The 21,280-nt window shown below is 36.1% G+C and overlaps 1 protein-coding gene across 3 annotated transcripts in view; it reads right to left on the reverse strand.

Moving 5' to 3' along the window:
• The window catches only part of cped1 (cadherin-like and PC-esterase domain containing 1), a 48,785-nt gene that overhangs the window by 24,939 nt on the left and 2,566 nt on the right, over positions 1–21,280 (reverse strand). The window contains exons 2-14 of one of the 3 annotated variants that reach the window (XM_052554996.1): positions 15,202–15,373; positions 10,726–10,820; positions 10,024–10,105; positions 6,890–6,974; positions 6,654–6,810; positions 4,595–4,719; positions 4,400–4,472; positions 4,092–4,235; positions 3,690–3,794; positions 3,342–3,493; positions 2,346–2,399; positions 2,028–2,210; positions 585–753 (exon numbers count right to left, since the gene is read on the reverse strand). In XM_052554996.1, the coding sequence (XP_052410956.1) occupies positions 585–753; positions 2,028–2,210; positions 2,346–2,399; positions 3,342–3,493; positions 3,690–3,794; positions 4,092–4,235; positions 4,400–4,472; positions 4,595–4,719; positions 6,654–6,810; positions 6,890–6,974; positions 10,024–10,105; positions 10,726–10,820; positions 15,202–15,373 (1,596 nt within the window). Of the gene's footprint in view, positions 1–584; positions 754–2,027; positions 2,215–2,345; positions 2,400–3,341; positions 3,494–3,689; positions 3,795–4,091; positions 4,236–4,399; positions 4,473–4,594; positions 4,726–6,653; positions 6,811–6,889; positions 6,975–10,023; positions 10,106–10,725; positions 10,821–15,201; positions 15,374–21,280 lie in introns of all 3 variants that reach the window. The other 2 variants (XM_052554995.1, XM_052554994.1) reach the window with 2 other exon arrangements.

Here is a 21,280-nt window from a genome sequence, read left to right on the forward strand (position 1 = left end):
TAAAAGAAAAACTTTTAGAAAAAGTGTATTTTTGATGATATCTTCCCACTAGTATGAAAAAATACTAAAAGCTCAAAAACTCAAAATTGACAGATGCATGAAAAAAAAAAAGTTTTTGCCTGTAATGTCTCACCTACACTTATCAGGTATAAATATAAGTAGGTAAATTTTGGTGAATATAAATAGAAACTATCCATTATTTCTAAATTTCACACACACACACAAACAACTCACACACTAGTCACACTGCTGTGATCCAATATAACTGTGAGTCTACGATCAGTGCTATCAGCTTGCACTGAAACCTGAACATCCATCCATGAGAAAGAAGGTACTGGAATGACTCCGGAATCTTCAAATTGGGAGGTTCTTGTTTCAGAACCAGGTCTAAAGACTATACTGCATTAAAAATGAAATAACAATATGAGATGCACACCTCCTCTTGTAGACTACAAGAATCTCCATGGCTTAAAATACCTCAGGAATGTAACAAACTTCATAAGAAGGCCGACAAATTCCTCTTAGACAGATGTGTGTGTTAGTGTTTAGGAGAGGAGCTGGTGAGAGTGTGTGAGTGTTTGTACCTGCACAAAGCTGCACATCACATACTCATCAAACATTGGCAGACTGGGCCTGCTTTCACGGTATATGTGCAGAGTGTATATCGTCATGACGACAGGCTCTGCCTCTGATTCGTCCATTACCAGAATGTTGATTCTGCTGTTGCCCAGGCCAACCGGGTAGTTAGCCATCCTGAAGGAAACAGAGGAAACTTCTGAGAAACTCAGCATACTTGATCACATATACACACACACACACACACACACTCTCAGCCTTCACTTTCTGTTATTAATGTCGTGACAGGACAGGAGGATTACTGTGGATTAAAACTGGGTCCCAGTCAACAGGTGACCCCTCACTCGTGGACAAATAAAGCTGTGCTTTCACAAAACCTTGAGAAAGGAGACGGCTCAGACTGCATGCAGACGGGATCAGTCAACCCTTTGCTTTCTGTGTGTAGAACTATTAACTTTTATTAACTGTTTAGTCTTTTGTCTGAAATGCTTTATTGTAAAAAAAAAATGCAGTTGTTATATAATGGTGCTATTTATGTGATCTAAACCATTACTTTCACGGTATAATCTAAATAATTCACATTGATTCAGTCATTTCAAATAATTAAATATTTTATAACATTTAAAAGATTTTTAGTACAAAATTTTAACTTTATGAAATTATTATAATTATAATATTGTGTTTTAAATAAACTTATTTGGACATTTTACAAGATGTCTGACAAAACATCAGACAGTTTTCAATAAAAATGTATCTATCTATCTATCTATCTATCTATCTATCTATCTATCTATCTATCTATCTATCTATCTATCTATCTATCTATCTATCTATCATTAACATATACATTATTCATTTGACATAATTTTACGTAGTTTATTTATTCTCTCACCAATAATTTTGTGTAATTTTAATAACTGAATATAGTCTCTCACTAACGATAATTTATTTTTGCTGTTTATTTATATTTTTGGCCATAATTATTTTTTATTTTATTTTTATTAGCATAAAATTGTTTCACTTAACAGCAATGAAATGGTGAAAACGTCAAACTCCTGTTGTAATCCTGGGTCAGGGTCAGCTTTAAATATGTAAAAGCTCTGTACAGATTACAGGCTGTAACAGAGTCTAATAGGCAGTAATCAGGGACTTTACATGGGGATATGTGTGTGACTCGCTGGGCATGGGAAAGCATATTCAGAAATTAATCTGATAAATCAATCAAACGGAGAAGTGAGTTGGAGCTGACACATAAGAAGCCAGATCTGATTACTAAGAAAAGGCAGCCACGACATTACCGTACCGCAGACCCTTTGTTCATTGTTTCCCAGCTCAAGCTGCTGTGTTTTACAACACTGACTGCATGCCTGCATTTCATGTTTTTATCCACTAAACTTAAGTCTACTATCTGGCAGCTGAGTTTGTGGTTATGCCATTAGTGTTTGGTTTACCTGGGTCCACGGTGTTCGTCCAGGTGAATGTGGCAGTGTGGGCTGACTGGTTCTGGCCAGATTCGAACAGTGATCACATCAAACGGAACCTCGGCGCGATATTCCTTCTCAAGCGCGTTAAATGCTGGCATCAGCACCAAAGGAGGGTCTGTGTACAACTGCCTCAGGTGGGGATCAACACACCTCCCTAGAAAACAGGAGAATTTAACAGTTTTATTTCATTTTCTTATTAAGTACAAACAGCTGGTGCTTTATAAAAACAAATCAAATGTGTATTTGTAGTTCATATGGTCAGGCTAATATGTTACCACATGCTACTTGCCTTTTCTTGACAGCGGGTCTGAAGCCTCTGGGCTCTTTGGGTTGTCCAAACTGTTGGAATTACAGAAATCACAGTAATTTTTAGTAGGAAACTCAACAAGTGCTCTAGAATGGTCTGTTAAATGCAGATGATTGGTAGTATGGGACGTTATTAGATTTTTCTCCCCCGAGGAAGAGCAAAAGCGAGCCTTTTATGGCTTTTCCCTCTACTTTTGAACATATAAAAACAATCAGTGCTGGCTTGAAAAAGTGTCTTAATTTGTTTGAGAGGCAATCAATCATCCCTCAATGAAGTAAGATGCTCAAAGACCGTTATATCATTGTGCACTGGAGTTGTGTCCTGGTTTGGATTCGCGTCCAGCCAGACAGATGCAGACAATTTACTTCCCACCATCCAGCATACACACAAATCCAATCATCACAGATACCCAGACCTTACATGGCTCAACCATACGTTTTTTTATTTAAAATTGTCTATATTTTCCACTGGCTTAAAATAAAATAAAATAGTTCCTGATATTAAAATGTCACACACATATACACACACACACACACACACACACACACACACACATGTACATTCAGTATATATAAAGTAAAAATGTAAAGTAAAGTAAAAATTTAATTTTAATGTGACCAAATGTGAAATTAAGCTATTCTTACTTTACTTTTGCAGGAAAATGGAAATGTATATTCAACGGCACTTTAAATTAATAATAATAATCGCTCAATAGGGCATCTGTTTTCCTCTTTTTTCTTAACAGAAAAAGATAGTGTGTGAGAGTGAGAAAAAAAAATGAATATATAAAATGAAGACATCAGGAGGTTTGGGAGTTATTGTGTGGTGAAAAAGTTTTGACTGGACAACAGGCTTAAATCAACAGGACACGCTCAATATAAAATACTGTTTTGTGAATGATATTCTCTTCGGACTGATCGTGAGAATCTGCAAATGTGTCGTGTTGTGCAAGTGTGTGTTTGTGTGCGTGTAACCTCTCGGTCTGATGTTTTCTCGTGTAGTAAAGGCTGAGCTCTTGGAGCAAGGCCATGAGAGCTGGTCTCCATCCATAATCCTGTGCGCTGAGGGACTCTGTCTGGATTAGATCATGGTGGAGATCATCAGGAAGAGGAGATATAGGGTAGAGCTGCCAACACACACACACACACGATTCATTTAACAGACAAAAATGCACATAGAGTAACACGTTTATCATGTGATAATTTCACAGCCTTCAAACAAGTCCAGTTTAACATTATATTAAATCAATTTGTGCAGGTTCAACTATTTTAATATGCTTTGAGGAATGAGTATCTTTTAAAGTGCATAAAATGTATCTTTACCAGCTGAAAGGGTCCTGGTCTCTTGAGGTGCTGATTGAACTGTTGCAATAAATTCATCTCATCTGGAGGCAGACACAGACCGTTTGGCCCTTCACAGTCACCGTACTGCACATCATGTTCAAATAAAAAGATCAGAACAATGAAAGCTCTCGATATGCATTAAAAATGACTGTACTTCACAAAGCAACAAAACAATTCAAAGGAAATGGAACAGAATAAATACAAATTGACAGTTTGTATAGCATGAGAAATGACTGATTTTACATTTGAATTCACTTATTATTAAATGGACCTCATTCATGAAACACAATCACAACAAAAGTCTTAGCTACTAATTAAAAATGTGCATTAATTAGTTCACTTGCACATCATAATATCAGGAAAAACTGAAGCTATGTTTACATTTTTATTATCTTCCTGCTCCACGGGCTCGCTGCTGCATGCTGGGAAAAGCAGTTTCAGCACATCCTCCAGCATATACTCTTTGGCTATCTGTCCGTCAAAGAGAGGGTCCTTCATTCCATCAAAGTGTAGATCAGTCTGAAGCTGAGACAGAAAGATTGCAGACCAATAATAAATGTGAAAGTGTATTAATATGCTGCCATCTAGTGGTCATATTGAGAGCTTGCATAGCAGATCATCTACAGTTAAAATCATTTTTACACCTCTGTCCTCACCAAGCACAATTCTAAACCAGTATTTATTCTTACCTTCACCACTACTGGATGAAGAGAAGAGTTATAGCGCAGTGAGAAGGTCATCAACTGAAAACAAAGCTGACACCTATAAGAAAAACAACAACAACAAAAAACACTCAGGTTTATATAATGACAAATATGTACATAAAAATTGTTTTTTCTTTTTTTTAATGTGGCTATTTTCTGGTTGAAGTGTGTGTTTTTGACCTGGGCGTGTAGCTGCTCTCCTTTGTGCTTAATAGAGCAGCCTTTAGGATGTCACTGATGACGCGATTCATGTGCTCAACGGCCCGATGAGAGAGATCAGCACCCAGTCTTTCTCTAAAGAACACCTGTAACTGAAAGAAAGGAATCTAAATCAGTCTGACACAGTACATAAACTCAGCTGAGAGGAAAACAGAGAGATCTCATTACTTCACTCAGCCTCTCTAAACAGATTGAGCAGAACACTGCAATTTCTCTACACTACAACTACTGCTCATCAATACTGATTTAACACTGACAGACTACAGCAGTCTACAGCTGCAGATACAGTAACAGACAAAAACAAATGATGTATCCGGTCTAACTCGATAACCTCTAGGTGATGACACAAACCATACTGAGACTTGTTGACAGTTAAGGGTCTCTTAAAATGTCATTTTCAAATGTTCATTTCTGGGTGAATCAGCTACTATAAAGTAGCTATTTTTTGAAGTAAAAAACTATCCGTTTACCTATTAAGACTATGTCCTGTTAATAATTTTGCATAGTGTCTCAAATTTTGATTTTAAGAATGTTTGTGAGCACTACAAATATTAGTGTGTATTTCGTTAACTTTGTGAGGGATCTGTACACATACTAGCATCAAGACATTAAGTCATGTCAGAGAAACCTTGCCATTGTACAATAGGCAGAGATAGAGGAAGCTGAGGAGCTAGACAGAAAAGTGATGAGAGAGAGCTACCATTAGAGGGCAGCAGAAGAACAATAGTCTATTACTACACATTATTACAGACAAGGGGTAATAAACAATGGGAATCAACTGATTGGTTCATATGGGTCAGAACCAAAACAATAAAAAGTTTAAAGCAGCTTTATTTTTTTTATACATTATATTATGCCCTGTTTTATTTAGGTTTTCTCTGAGCAAAAAATAATCAAGTTTTTACCATTATTTACAGAAAAAAAGTAAATCAGTGTAATAGTAATGTGTATACCTTAAAAAATCCTGTCAGGCATATTTAGAACAAAAATCATCAGACATCAGATATTTAGAGACACATGTGTCTGAAACATTAAAAGACTCTAGTAAGGATCACAATGCAACCCTAAAATACTAATTAATTGTCATTTGAAATCTTAAGATATTTTTGACACTATCCTTCAAACCACTAGGTTTTACCCATTTGTTTTTAATCATTAATATATATATATATATATATATATATATATATATATATATATATTTTTTTTTTTTATCAAGTACAAGTCAGAATAAATATGTTGTTTCATTTTTCCATAAAAATATGTTATGCTGAAAGATTATTTCACCCATATTTTGACATTTTATCTAGTAAAACACCCACTTTAATTTGAAGCAGTCACTAAAATGGGCTGTCTCATCTTTGACCCATATATAAATTTAGTTTATAGCCTGTTATATAGCTTTATTGTTTACTTCTAATGAGGATGTCACCAAAGGGAGGTTTTGTCACTCACTGTCACACACACTACGTTTTCCATAAGGTGTGCTAAGCATATCTTCACATACCAACAACCAGGGGGGAACGAGCAGACATTTATGAAGACTTGATAGTGATCTGCTTGTTTGTCAGGGCTCTTTTATCAACCCTTGAAACTCAGTTAACATGATCTGTGTCTTATTAGATCTCAGTGTGCCCTCCAGCTGTTTACAAGACTCTGACTGAAGCCTCTTCAGTAATCTGGCATCACACACAAACAGAGAGAGCGAGAGAGAGCGAAAGGAAGAGAGAGAGAGAGAGAGAGAGAGAGCAGTGTTTCACAGCTGTGGAGGCCTAATAAACATCACATGGGGAATAAATGCTTAGCCAAGCCTTCATCATCATTAAACGGCAGCACAGGGATCCAAACTGCAATATTAAGACTGGAAAAATCTCGTCTGATCTGATTTAAAAAATATAAATGCTTATTGAAATAGCTAAAAGGCACCTAATAATCATAAGCTCATTTGAGAACTGAGATGCAGATATTGTTTTATTTTGACTGTAATTGTTTTATAGCTCTCACTCAAGTGCTTGCTTACCTCGGTGGCATAACTAGTTTTATCCAAGTGGGTTTTGACCAAGGCTGTGCGGTGGACAAAAGCGGTCAGCGGTGTTGCCGAGGTAACCAGGACGTATACGTTTACGGTGGCATTCAGGTCCTGATTGGCCGAGCGGTTGTGTGTGATTGGCTGCCTCCTGTAGGACACAATCACAATAACGCTTGACATTGCAATATTTTGGGTTGGCAAGTTCCTTTAGATGTGACTTGACTTACCGTTCATCTTCAGCAGCATTTGGGGTTCCCTCTTGTGGAGATGTGGAAAAAGCACAGGCAGAAGGAAGTATTGGTAATGTCACTCCTGAGATGGAAAACAGACGGGAGAAGTGGATAAAGTCTGAGTTCAGGCACATTGATTTCCTCTGTGAGGAAGACACATAGCACATGTATCGACATGAAGGCCAAAGCTACTTCAATTCTTTCCACAAACACCTCCAGACATGTGTCTTGAGCAGTGGTCTCAAACTCAATTCCTGAAGGGCCACAGCTCTGCGGAGTTTAACTCCAACCAGCTCCAGATCACACCTGCGTGGAAGTTTCTAGTAATCCTGAAGACCTTGATTAGCTGGATCTGGTGTGTTTGGTTAGGGTTAGAGCTAAACTGTGCAGTGCTGTGGCCCTCCAGGAATTGAGCTTGAGACCAGTGGACTAGAGATACCACGTTACTAAATCATTGAGTTAGGCCACGTTTCTCAAATGCAGGTTTTGCTCCTGTGATAAGTAAACTGTAGGTCTGTTCTAAAACATAGTGAGCTGCCTTACTTCTTACTGTCTAAACAGGTAGTAACAGTAACTGATTTTAAATTCTCTACATTGGAAACAACTCTGCAAAACAAATGTGAAGCTTATAAGAGACTTTAATTGAAAATAATTTCAACATAATTTGCTGCTAAGCTAACTGCATGTTAGTCTTAGCATACAAATACACAGCACTTAAGTATTAGGTTAAAAAAGTTACGTTTTCTGAATTAAATTTTTCTTGACTCATCCAACATGTTATAATGACCTTTCAGTGTCGCAATGCATTTTGGGATTGCATCTCACCATGAAGTTGTGCAGTTTTGCCTCAAAATTTGGTTTAAACAAGGTCACCTATTGAATGTTTTTGAAGAGTCTCTTTTGTTTTTGCTCAAAGTAAAAGAAGTGAAATTGTGATTCACAATTGTGAATTGTGAAATTGTTTAAAATACCTGTTTTCTAGTTGTGCTGCTTAATTAACTATGATTTTTTTTTTTTCAGGATTCCTTGTCAAATAAAAATCTCAAAAGAACTACATTTATTTGAAAAATAATATATTTTTGTAACAGATAAAAATATTTTTACTATTTTAAAACACTATTAACTATTTACTGTCACTATTGATCAATTTAACACATCCTTGCTGAATAAAAGTATACTAATTAGTATCAAAAATTAAAAAATGTAAAAAAAATTAAGTTGCACTTTTGGTTACATAGAAGTGACATACAAAACCAATCAGGGTGGGGAGCCTTCCTCTTCCAGTTTTTATCCAATGTAGTCAAAAATTGATAAGAGACAGAAAATTTGGCGTTCTCTGGGTTTGTATTTGTGCCATTGCACAAGGTACCATTGCTAGCCCCACCACTATTTGTGGTTAGGATCAATTGATCGCAATTATCATCATATTCCAAGCTGAACAGAAGTCAATGTATGTGCAGTGTGCATATGTGTGTGTTTACTAGTCCTCATATCAGCACATGCACAGCTCAGCATTTCTGAATAAGTGGCTGGTGATCTGGCACTGCTGTGCAAACGAACATTCCTTCACTGTTTCTAATCGCCGTGTCACCATTTAATCAGAAACACACACATATGTCTCTCCAGCCTCAGAGAAAGGTTGTCATCACACCATACAACTCAAGCAATACTTAATACTTTCTTAAACATGTCTCCAAACCTTCAGTTCAACCACACACCACACCAGCCTTGGGCCCCATTCCAGACCCAAAACACTTGAAAAAGCATTAGGATCTCAGCAACTCGTGCGTCTGTCAAAGTCCCGGTCATTCCCAACCCAACTGTGTGAGCTATGTGGAGTTTACATTCAACTCGGTCACTGACCCGTCCATGTGATGTGTATATTTGTGCACTCTACAGTACGCCTGTCTTCAGATGCCATTATAAAAAGGACACCACCTGGCCTAGCCAAACCCCAAACACCAGGACTCAATCGTTCGTGTTTCTGTGGGCGTCAGGCCAACAGGAAGGACAATATTGTTTCAGAGCCGGAGACAAAGCCTTCTTTTCTGAAGCTGGGAGGTCATGATGCCGTAGGGGCAGCGGGTGAAAAAACGGTCATTATTGTAACAAAACGTAGGCACTGTTATCCTCCTCCTTTGAGGAGTGATGATCATAATTGGTTCAAAGCATTAAAATTAAGCTTGATCAAGTTCAAAGAGCTTTGTAATGCAGCATTCTGACATATAAGAAAAAAGGCAACTTTCTGAAGAAAAGATAACTCACTATGGCTGTTATTAAATGGCATTTATGATGTGCACTTACCTTTAATTATCCCTGCAGTAGAGAGTTACTCATGGTAAATATTACCCTTGACACTGACCTTTGTAAGTAATTACAGGGACACGCTTAAAATGCTCTAATACGCACCTGACAGAAGTGCATCGGAGGCATCTGTTTAATTTAGAATGGACTTTTTAACCAATTTAACTGTGCCGATGCTTTATTACAAAGGATTATTACAAAAGGAAGTTTTTTATTTCCAACCAGTGAAAGCCAATGGAGTCCATAAAGGTTGTTTTGGATTCAGTGTTGTTATTGTTAACTAAAACTTTTAAAAATAATTTTGGGTAATTAAAACATAGCTGAAACAAGATCAATCATAAGTAGATTAAAAAAAGTGTTACACACTAATTGAAATAAGTTTAAGCACTTAAACTGAAAATTTAAAAACTGAAAAAATAAAAGCTAATTTAAAATGTTAATAAATAATACTTAAATGATAGTACAATAATGCTGTTTGGACCCATTGACTTTCATTATTAAGTCAAAAATAGCTAAAAATATCTTCTTTTGTTTTGTTTGAGTTAATGTCAGAATTTTTTTTTGAGAACTGTAAATTTCATGCAAAAAATTTATATATCATATTTTTTTTCAGAAGACTTGGAATACAGTGCACAGGTTGATTATATTATGCTTTATCGTTGTACAGAAAAGAGCAGGGTGTCCATTCAGCAAAATGTCTCCTTTTGTGCTCCACAGAACAAAGTCATTCGAAACCGAAATGAAAATAAATTCATGTTGAGGCTACAAAATATACATCACTGTCTCAGTATCTGTGTGAAAGAAACGCTTAGAACATTTCTGCTCACCTGTCAGCTGGCTGTCAGTCAAAAACCGGCAGACTCCGCCCATGTCCAGAAATGCTCCGGCAAAGGCTGGTATTATGTTAACCTGTGTGAAGATTTTACCCCGGAGGGATCAAAGGTCAGAGTTTAACGAAGACCACCATGATGGATAGTTTAAAATAATTTAAAACAGTCGTTTTTCAGTAATGGCTTAAGATCCAGTGAGATGACTAACGGCTTATGAACAAGAGCGATTTAATAACTGAGACAGTAAGTAGCAGTTGTTCTTGGATCAGATCCAGATCTATAACTGGCCCAGGAGACTCAAAACAGCTGGGATATTTAAGCAAATCTGATCATTATATGTGCATTACTAAATACAGGTTTCAGATGAATCGTAAGTAAAATACGAGAGTTCTTATAGAGGGGTTTTCTTCATTTAGAGCATGAGCTCAGAGTAGTTGAGGATGCTGGAATGTTTTATTGCGTCCTGGTTTCTATAAACATTCCCTTTGAATCTCTGGACCGTATCTTATTTCACAGTCATTTCAAACAAAAAGCATTTGGCATTAGCGCTTGGCATTTGTTTGCTTTCCCTTCTCAGTGTCAGATCTATTATGTGCCATATTTTTTAAATGATTGTGCATTACGTTGCATCATAAACAGGAATCTCTTCGAGAGCACTGGCTGTGATTGCAGTCGGCTGTAGGGAGTGGGTGGTCTTACCCTCTGGCGGCGCTGCGGATGGGCGAAGTTGATTTTTCGCAGGCAACTTTTTTCAGAGCCCTTTAGGCATATCAAGACGGACCAGTCTCTTCCATCTGTGTTCAAGGGAGAATATATTTAGCGAGAGATGAAGAAATGAAAGCAAGAAAAAAGATGGCAAGATCAGCACCAACTATGTGCTGATGACAGTTTGCCAAAAACAAAGGATTAATGAGCACACACGCACACACACACACACACACACACACACACACACACATTTTCTTGGCTATATAAATGAGGACATTTTTTAAAGTTCAAACAAAACAAACCCTAACTATAAAGAACAAATTAATAATTTATAGTCAGCAATATATCATCTATTAAAGTAAAACAATATCTGCACATAAGTTTAAGACATTTGTTTCAACAGAAAATATTATTTTTTATTACAAATGAGGAAATCCCTGTTCCCGAATAATAATAATATTAATCAATTATTCTAATTATTAAACATAATATTTATTTATTTACTTAAGTGAGATATTTCTGATGGAAATGTTGAAATACCATAACTTTATTGATAAATAGTTTTTCCAAATTAGGACATTCGTGAATGTCCCCAAAGGGAGGTTTGGTCATATTTAGCTCACCTCTGGGGAGAATAATCCCCAAAGTACAGCTAAGTAAACACTGTAAAAAAAAGTAACACAAAACCTTAAGGAAGAAAATGTTAGACTTGGAAAAATCTTCGCTCTTTTAATAAAGACAGCCAATAGTTGTGAAATCGTTTTACAGTCCTAAAAAATGAGGACAAAAAGGAAGAAACTGAGGCACAGCCAATTTTCCTTTCGCTGTAAGATTGCCTTCATCTATACTTGACAGTCTTTTAACTTTTTTAATATCTGTTGTGCAGCTTTGAATAAAAGGAGGGGCATTCATGGCTTTGACAAGACATCAAAGACACATAGCCCCCTACACAACCTCTCTGCATGCAAACACATATGATTTATGACTGCTGTTTTAATTTACCAGATTCCAGACCAGGGGTTCAGAGGCGCAATTATTAGCCAACTAGAAGTCACATATGATCGGCCCACTTCAAACTGAATATATTATGGCACATGCTTCAGTACGTGACAGCTGTTAAATGTAATATACACTGCCTTGATTAACCAACCCGAAATAGTAAATAAATAAACAAATAAATACATTCCAACTAACTAATCCAATCCAAGACCAAGAGGATGTTGATTGAGGAACTTATTCTTCATCAAGTTGTATGTGCATATGTAATGTTTAATGCTTTAGAAATCTGAACCATTGTTTATTGAGTTAATAAAACATCAAATTCTTTGAGAGAGAGAGAGAGAGAGAAACTGGAAAAAGCACATCTGGTAGTTATTGTGGTGCTCAGCACCGCTCCAGGATATGGGCTGGTGTGTATTTGGCATTAAGTCCAAACATTTGTGCCTGAGTGCCGTCCCAGCCCAAACAACAGGAAGTACTGTTTATAGCCAAAGGGAATCATGGGAAATCAGCCTTCATGTCCCTCCTGATACAATCAGGGTAATTTCAGCTCATTCTATGTTCAGATAGTGCTGTTAACAGCTCACCATTTCTAATCAGTTCAATGCATTTTAATGTTTCTGCTTTTCCTGTTGTGTTTCAGGCCAAAGCTTAGACTACAGTTTATAAGTAATGCATAATAACAGCCCATATTTAAATAAGCACCTCTATTACGGTTTGAACTTACTATATAACTGTCACCACGTGTAAATCTATGATAATTAAACCCTTTACATACATGCATATACACACACACTATCTGAGATGTTTAACGTGCCGGTAAAGGAAAGCATTGGAAGCGTTCCTGGCATTAGATGAGTGTGTGTTTTATCGGCAGTGTTTCTGTGTATGGTTCTGGTAAAGTTGTTTGGGTGGAGCTAGCTGTTTTTGATGCGTCTGCAGGCCAGCACATCAATCTGACTGACAGCTGTCCACAAACTGTCTTTGTCCGCAGCGGCAAACAAACACCTGCTTGTTTCATCACATAATACACATACTTGCATGGCAATTTTAGTACCTTTAAAGCAATGAACAAAACCACCACTAAATAACTGTCAATCCAATATAAAATGAGATTATGTAAAATATTGAGAAAAAAACCCCATCTTTCTCATATTGTTATGTTGATACATAATTTGTCAATGTGTATTCAGCTGGAGAAAAATGTGCAACAGAAGCATTTTCACTAATGATCTCAGATGTTTGGACAATTTTTTCTTCATCCACAATAATGTGCCATTACATACTTCTTTCAGGAAATGTGGTTTTCAAAAGGAGTCAAAATAACTCTTTTGAAAAATTAAAGTTTGTTTATATTGAAGAAATGGCTCAAAATAACTTAATTTGTGCTAATAATCTCAATAAATCTCAATTTGTGGTTGCATAATACTAGTTTATGCATCTATGTATAAATTTCAGGAAGAATTTGGAATAAACAAGTGACAAAACATGAAAAACATACACAGAAACTAAACAGCACAGTTCATGAGAGAGGCCTCCATCTCAATCACCTCTCTGTGTCCAGTCACGACCGGGAGGAGGAGGAGGAGGGGAGGAAGGTTTTAGGACCCCAGCTGTGACCGTGAACCAGTGCTATAACTGAGCTGGAGACCAAATTAACCCCTGAACCACCTGACGCTGGATGGGAACAACAAACCTCTGAGATCACAAGCCAGCACTGTAATTTATTACATGGCTCTCTAACTTCATTCTGATTGGTCAATCTGATTGACCACTAAAATATATCTGACCATTGTCCCTGGAGACCAACCAATGATAGCTCACATAATACACAAAAAATAAATCATTGCTAAATCACACAAAGGTAAAATCAGACTGTTTGGGATACTTGTATACAACATACTATACAGCATGTACTGTGTATTGGATACTCACACAAAAATTCAATTACTCAACAATAAATATATCAATCAGTAGTATGCTTCACTGTTGTCAAATGACATCTATCTTGGAAATAAACAATTATTTCACATTTTTTATTTAGTTCAAAATTTCATTTAAACAAAAATTCATTTCAATCAAATGAATTGTTGGGGACTACAATGTAATAAATACAATTCTAGGCCTATTTATTATTGACATCTCTTCCAGTTCATTTTTCTCATTAGAAACAGATGGTTAAGTCAAGTGTATTGCTCTGCATTTGCAGCATGCTCAGGTTATATACCACACATTTTGGTGAATTTAGTTGACAGCAGGCATTCCATGCATCCAGAAAATTAGCATACTGTGATATGTGGTGCAAAAATAGAAGTTGGTAGCATGCCAGTCTAAACATACCCAATCTGTCCTGAGCCCATACATGAATGCAAATGTGTGCTGCTGTTATGTTCTCAACAGTACATTAACATCATAGTATACATTGTATACATTTTTAGTATACATTTTAGTATACATTTTGTATGCAGTATGCATTTTGTGTGTTATATGCAAATGTTCTGTATGCATAATTAAACGCAGATGTCATATTAAATATCGAAATGTGGCATGACAATACACTACACGGAACACTGTATCCCACAATTCAATGCACTTACTTGAGATTCCATTCCCACTGCTGCAAATTAATCCTAAATAATTTCAACCATGATTTAACACAAAATTGGATTAAAGGAATAGTCCACCAAAAAAAAAGAACATTTGTTGAAAACTTGTAAGGCATTAAGTCCCTTGCTCTCCAATGGATTCGCTGTAGTGAATGGGTGCCGTCAGAATAAGAGTCCAAAGCAGCTCATGCAAACATCATCATAATCCACAATTAATCAACAAGACTCTAGTCCAACAGTTAACATTGTTTGAAGCAAAAATCTGCATATGTTCGTGACAAACATATTCACCAGTAAGATGTTTTCATTTCAAACTGTTGCTTCTGGCAAAAATACAAGTCCTCCATCCATAATAATGCTTTCTCCAGTGAAAGAGTAATGTAGTCTGAATCAGAATTGAAATTATGCCTAGATAAAGCACTGTTTACAAGTGAAAACAGTCCAAAACAGTCATAAACAAATACTATACATAAATACATAATATTTGTGTGTGAGAAGACAACAGGGATGGACTTTTTCACTGGGGAAAATATTATTTCAAATTATAGAATAATGCCAGAAGCAACAGCTTAAATTTAAAAGCTGCAGGGAAAATTTGTTTCTAACAAACACAGTTTTCACCTCACAAGACATTAAACGATGGACTGGAGTCATGTGGATTACTTGTGGATTATTGTGATGTTTTATCAGCTGTTTGGACTCTCATTCTGACGGCACCCATTCACTGCAGAGGATCCATCGGTGAGCAAGTGATGTAATGCTATATCTCTCCAAATCTTATAAATACGTACATTTTCATTTCTAGGTGAACTACTCCTTTAAAAAAGCACAAAAGGAGAAAATGTTATCGTTCCCCTCTCACCTCTCCTGTCCTGTCTGAGTGAGGCGCTGGTCTCTGCATAACGGGCCTGATCCACTCTATACCCCTGCTGCTGTAGGACTCTCTGGTACAACTGGACCTCGGTGTCCGTCGGAGCATGTTGGCCTGTCAGAATAATGGCTTTTCCAGCACAGCTGCGCTTAGAATGACGCACCTAAGAGAAAGAAATGAGAAACTGTTCAGCAACTATACTTTTTCTTTTAAACATAAATTTATTCTTGATGTTACGTAATAAAATGCACAATAAACCTGATTTGTAGGTTACAAATTCACGACGAGGTTTATAAAAGGGTTTAAAGCGTCTTCTGGCTTTGTCACATGTGAGGATCACAACACCAGGGGCTAATCAGAAAGGCAGCTGAGCATTTCAAAAGTTCCCATGATGCAGTCTAGCGTGGTAATGACCTCTGTGGGCCATCAGGTAGGGAGGAGGGCTTGTGTGTTTTCTATGATATTCTTACAAATTTTAAGTTGCACAAAAAATTGCCCTCCGGGCTTATAACAAACTTTGAACCTTGACCCTAGAGGGCTGAACCCCCGATTAGATGAGAGCAGACTTCAGACGCCTGGACTAGCTCAGAGTTTCAGGTGACGGCTACTGCACAGGAGAATTCTGGGATATGGTTCAGTTTAGCACCAGAGGAATGATCAACAACATGAGCCTTATTAAAAGTCATATTAAACATAGCACACGATCATCCAGTTTCCGTGTTGCATAACAGAATCCGAGGAACACAGCGTTATTTGGGCAGAGCTTCAGCATGAGGAAGGGAGGGGAGCGTTTCCTCTCCTTCAGCATGGATGATACTGTTCCCCTTTCTTCTCTCTCTCTATGTGTTCATCTTTTTTTCTGCCGTCCTGCTGTGCTGTTTTCTCTCGCTCTCTCTCAGAGGTCCACTCCTCCTCTGCTTGTAAATGTTTCCATCTGGGAGCACAGCCACAATAATGAAAGGGTCGTAAATGGCCAAAGTCAAGCCCTGCACCCCATTATTCACTCATTTAGTCCTCAAAACAGACTCTTCATTACTGCTTATACATTACATAGTTTAGAAATTTAAAAATAAAACCGTAAACAACTTCTAACTGGCAATCTCTTATTAGAGGATATACAAAACAACATTTATACTTTTTCTTATTATTATTCTTATTAATTATTATTAACAAAATTTGGGTTAGCTTTTCATTAGTTTTAGTCATATATTAAGTAATATATTTATTCATTTTTTATATATAATCATAGAAGCAGTATCATTTTAGTTATAGATATTTGTATTTGTAAATATAATAAGTTTATTTCTGATGTATAACCCTTTTATATCATCATCATCATCAACAACAACAATATTGAAACAAGTTAGTTATACAGTTATAGTAATATATTTATAATATATATAATTATGTTTAAATTTAATAATAATAATAATAAATATTATTAACAGTAAATGTAATACTTATATTTATTTATAATTATATTTAAATATTGTACATTTTAATTATTCAATACATATTTTATCCCCCCCTCATATATTCTATTACGCAATATATGTATTTCTAATTATATTTAAATATTGTACATTTTAATTATCCATCACATATTTTATTTCCCCCCTCATATATTCTATAACACAATATATTATATTTATTTCTAATTATATTTATTTCTAATTATATTTAAATATTGAACATTTTAATTATTTTATTTTTAATGTATTTTATTTCCCCCCTCATATATTCTATTCTATTCTCTACTCTACTCATCTATATCTATATGCTATGTAATATATTATACTGGATGTTTAAATTTCATTTGTTAATTTCTCAATTTTACAAGTACCGGTAAGTACATCAGGGGCCATGGGATCTCAAAACAAAGAGACAATAAAATCAAGCTCAGTATATGAACACTTACATACAATCATTTACTTACAATGAAGGATGGACTTAAGCCATATCTAGAATACCAGAGACGTTTGGCCATCTAACGCATCAATAACACTTTGTCAACTGGATATCAACACATAAACATCATGATGGCGAGTTTTGCAAGGGCCAACACCACTAAAATCCAGCGTATAACTGTTCTTTCTTTTCAAATACTAGAATTCCAACTTCGTCACCGACTCAAAAGAAACAAGAGGCATCTCATTTCCATTCATACTTAGTTCCCCACTCTTTCTTCCCTGCGTCCCCCCAGTCTGTCTCTCTTCCTCCCATCTGCCCCTCTGTGAGACCTCGGGCTGCAGACGCTAATCTAAAACATGCAATTACTGGACTGCATTCATTTCACCCTCCGTGTCTGCGGCCCAAGACACAAACATCATTACTTCATTAAAGCGCTGCCTAAAACAGCCCGGCGCTCAAAGGAAGTAATAACAACCAATAAGAAACATCTCGTGAAGAAAAAGGGGAAATAAAAAGGAAGTAGGGAGGGAGAGGAATATATATATACATAAAACCCAAAGAGCTGAGAGAGCACAATGATACATTAACTTTAATAAGATCTGAAATTAAATCAGCTACACACAAAACATTAAATCCTCTCAGGGAAATCTTCCTTTAATTCCCGCCACATAAAAACAGGAGATGAATATACACATAAATATTCATTTAGTCCTCTGGTGCAGGGATCTGTGGAAACGCAGTCGAGTCGCAGCAGAAATTGCTCTTTCGTGGAAAAGCATCCTCTTTTGTTGCTAACTTGTAAATGATGAACAAGCAAAGGTCATATTAAACAGTGGGAACCAGACATTAAAGAACATCCACGTCTAGAATGCAAAAATAAATGAGACAGAGTAGATGGTGTTTGGTATGTGCAACTAAATCCCAAAGTGTTTGGACTAAAAATAATACTACTATCTTTAAAAACCAACCTCCTAATACCGTGCCCAAAGGGTCATGACTTTTACAGCACACATGGTGCAGAAAAGACATATGTGCAAATGCATGCAATACTGACAAATCTCTCTCTCGCACACACACACACACACACACACACACACACAAACACACATATACAAGTCGGTCGCAAGTGTTGTGTACAATACAATGAAACAAATCCAAGCATAACAACATCTGTACTCAGATTCAAACAACTCAATCCTCACATGGCCTCTGACCCAGTAAACACACTGATAAAGAACAGACCACCCTGACAGATATGTAGAAATCCTACACACGACCTTACCAGAAAGTGGTCCTAGTGATGATATTACCTTGGCTGTGAAGGCTACTAAAACCTTTTGTGCCCTTGTCAGGCCTGGGAATCTCATGCAGAATTTTTTTGTGTGCTCAGATAGCACTTTGGGAGTTAGTACTCATGCCAAAAACAATTCTCATCTCAAAATCTTAGCTCTCTTTTGCTAACCCTAAATAATATAAATCAATATGTATTTATGTAAGTATGTATGTTGTAGATATACACATAGACAAACACACACACACACAAAATAAAGTAAATAATATAGATGTATTAATATGCAGTAAATTTAAATGCATTTAATAATGTCTTCAGTCCTAATAATGTCTCGCGTCACCATTTAATACATTCATAATTCAAATTCTGAATGAGCTGCCTTTGAAACCATTGTAATGGTAAATGTAGACATTTAAAATAATACGTCTACATAAATATATCTATTTTATATTCATATCGGAGCTGCCTTCAAAGTTTTGTAAAACACATATTAGTGATTGGATGTGCTAAGCTGCTACATTCCTTGGTGACCATAAACAGCCCACCATTATGGATAGCGTAATGAAGCGCTTACTTGCTGGATAAAGTGTTTATTAGACTTTTTGTGCAGAACGTGATATTTCATTCTTCGGAGGAATTTCCTGCATAGAAATGAACAGGATTACACTTTGCAATTGAATATTTGAACCCAGCGCGAAGCACAGCTGGGTCAAGTTAACATGGCCTAGACTTCAAGAGAGCGCTTGAGATGTGGAAAAGAGGAGGGAAACAAAACACGGGTTCTGTTAGTATTCAGAGGAGACCTCAAACTCTGCTTGTCCATGCAAAGTCAATGGTTCACTTGGCTAAACGTTTGGCATTGGCTCAACATTTTATTCAAGCTTTCCCCCCACAAACTACTTCTCCCTGTTTTTCTGCACTTTCCTCGCTCTTCCTCCCCCTCCACAAATACCTCTCTCTCTCTCTGTGCCACTCTGGATGAGGGGTTCTGTTACCACTGGCTCCATGTATAAGGTTCAGAGGTTAATCATGGCTGTCGAGAGGCCCCTATATATAAAAATAACCCCTTTTCCTCTCTCCTATTCGAAATAAACCACATCAAACACACTCACAAACAAATAACATACCAAACCCGCCTCTATGCCACATCTAGACCCTCTAAAACAATGCGACGCATGGTGTAGAAAAGAAGTGAGCGCTACTTGCTGACCTCCTGTACTTGTCCTCTCCCCACACAGTCAAAACGGCAGACAATAAACTCTCAGCGCACTTGAACGCGAGTCTCTTTGGGGAGCATTCAGCCCAACAGTGATGGAGTGCAGTTGTTCGTGCAAACCACAGGCCTAACATAGATTATAACATGTAAAGCATGTGCTAGACAGTAGGTTACAGTGTCTCCTGACAGCAATGTCACAGCAGAGGTATGACTTCATGCCCTGTATACTGCAAACCTAAATTATAGATTTATAAATGACATTTAAATACGTGAATGCTGTAATATTATGAGTATAAAATATAAATATTGTTCAGTATTATATATAACTGTATTTTAGTCATGGTTTAAATTTCAGTACATTTAATACAATAATAATTACATTTAAATAAATGAATGCTGCAATTTTATAAGTATAAAACAAATATTGTTCAGTATTACATAAATATATTTTAAATGTGCATTATATTCAAAACTAAATACTTGAATAATACTTTTAAAAAAATTACACTTAAATACAATATAATACAACATTGTGAGCATTAAATATTATAAATATCATTCAGTATCATATAGAACTATATTTTATTTATGCATTAAATTTTATATTAAGTACAATAATAATATATTAATAAATGATTACATTTAAATCTAAAATAATACAATATTGTGAGCATTAAATATAATAAATACTGTTCAATATTATAACTACTGAATTGTAAATACATTAAAGTTGTAATATTATGAGTATTAAATATTTAAAAAAAAATTCTGCATTTTATATAACTATATTTTAATTATGCATTCCATTTCAAGTGAAATACACAAATAATACACTAATAACGACGTAAATGTAAATAATTAATGCTGTAATATTATGAGTACTAAATATAACTATTTTCCGGTATTATAACTATATTTTATATATTTTAATTTATATATTTTTTCTGTATTCTTAAATTATTACTTTGTATTATTTACTACAGTATTAGGTCCCTAGGTTCCTGGGATATTTTTTATCATCATAAGTCTGATCACTTTAAAAAATAGTGCCAAACATTAATACTAAAGACCTATGAATAATACTAATACTAATACTACATTTAAAAAATGTAAAATAAATATTATACTTAATTGTTTTAAAATAATCAATAGAGCACACAGTGTGAGATTAGTATGTGACTATGACCTTCCAACTGGCTGTTAAAGTGTGATGTCTAAACACTACATAGTGAGGTTTATATTAGACTGACATATGGCAGCAGTCAAAGCAGTGATTCACATTCACTGCGTGTGTGTAAACTCTAGAAGTTAATCAGCTGAAAGTGAATGCAATTGTCTGAACCTGGATCAGAACCAGGCGGTCCAAAAGCGCAGACAGACGTGACTTCGTTAACATGAATGAACGTCCTCCAGTGGTCTCCGGGGACAACGAGACAGCAATGGTTTGCAGGATGGGAAAACCTTTTCAGAGTTTTCACAGTCCGCACAGCAACCATGGGAATAGGCATCTTCTTCAAATGAACATTATGAATATATGTTAATGTGAAATGGCATTATGTTAATTCACACAACAAACATTATCTCACTCCTGTTGCTGAGAGGCTGAAAACGTCCCAGAATCCTTAATTCATCCATACAAACACCCACACACT

The sequence above is a fragment of the Carassius gibelio genome, chromosome B4 (genome assembly GCF_023724105.1).
Source record: "Carassius gibelio isolate Cgi1373 ecotype wild population from Czech Republic chromosome B4, carGib1.2-hapl.c, whole genome shotgun sequence".
Classification (NCBI taxonomy): Eukaryota; Metazoa; Chordata; class Actinopteri; order Cypriniformes; family Cyprinidae; genus Carassius; species Carassius gibelio.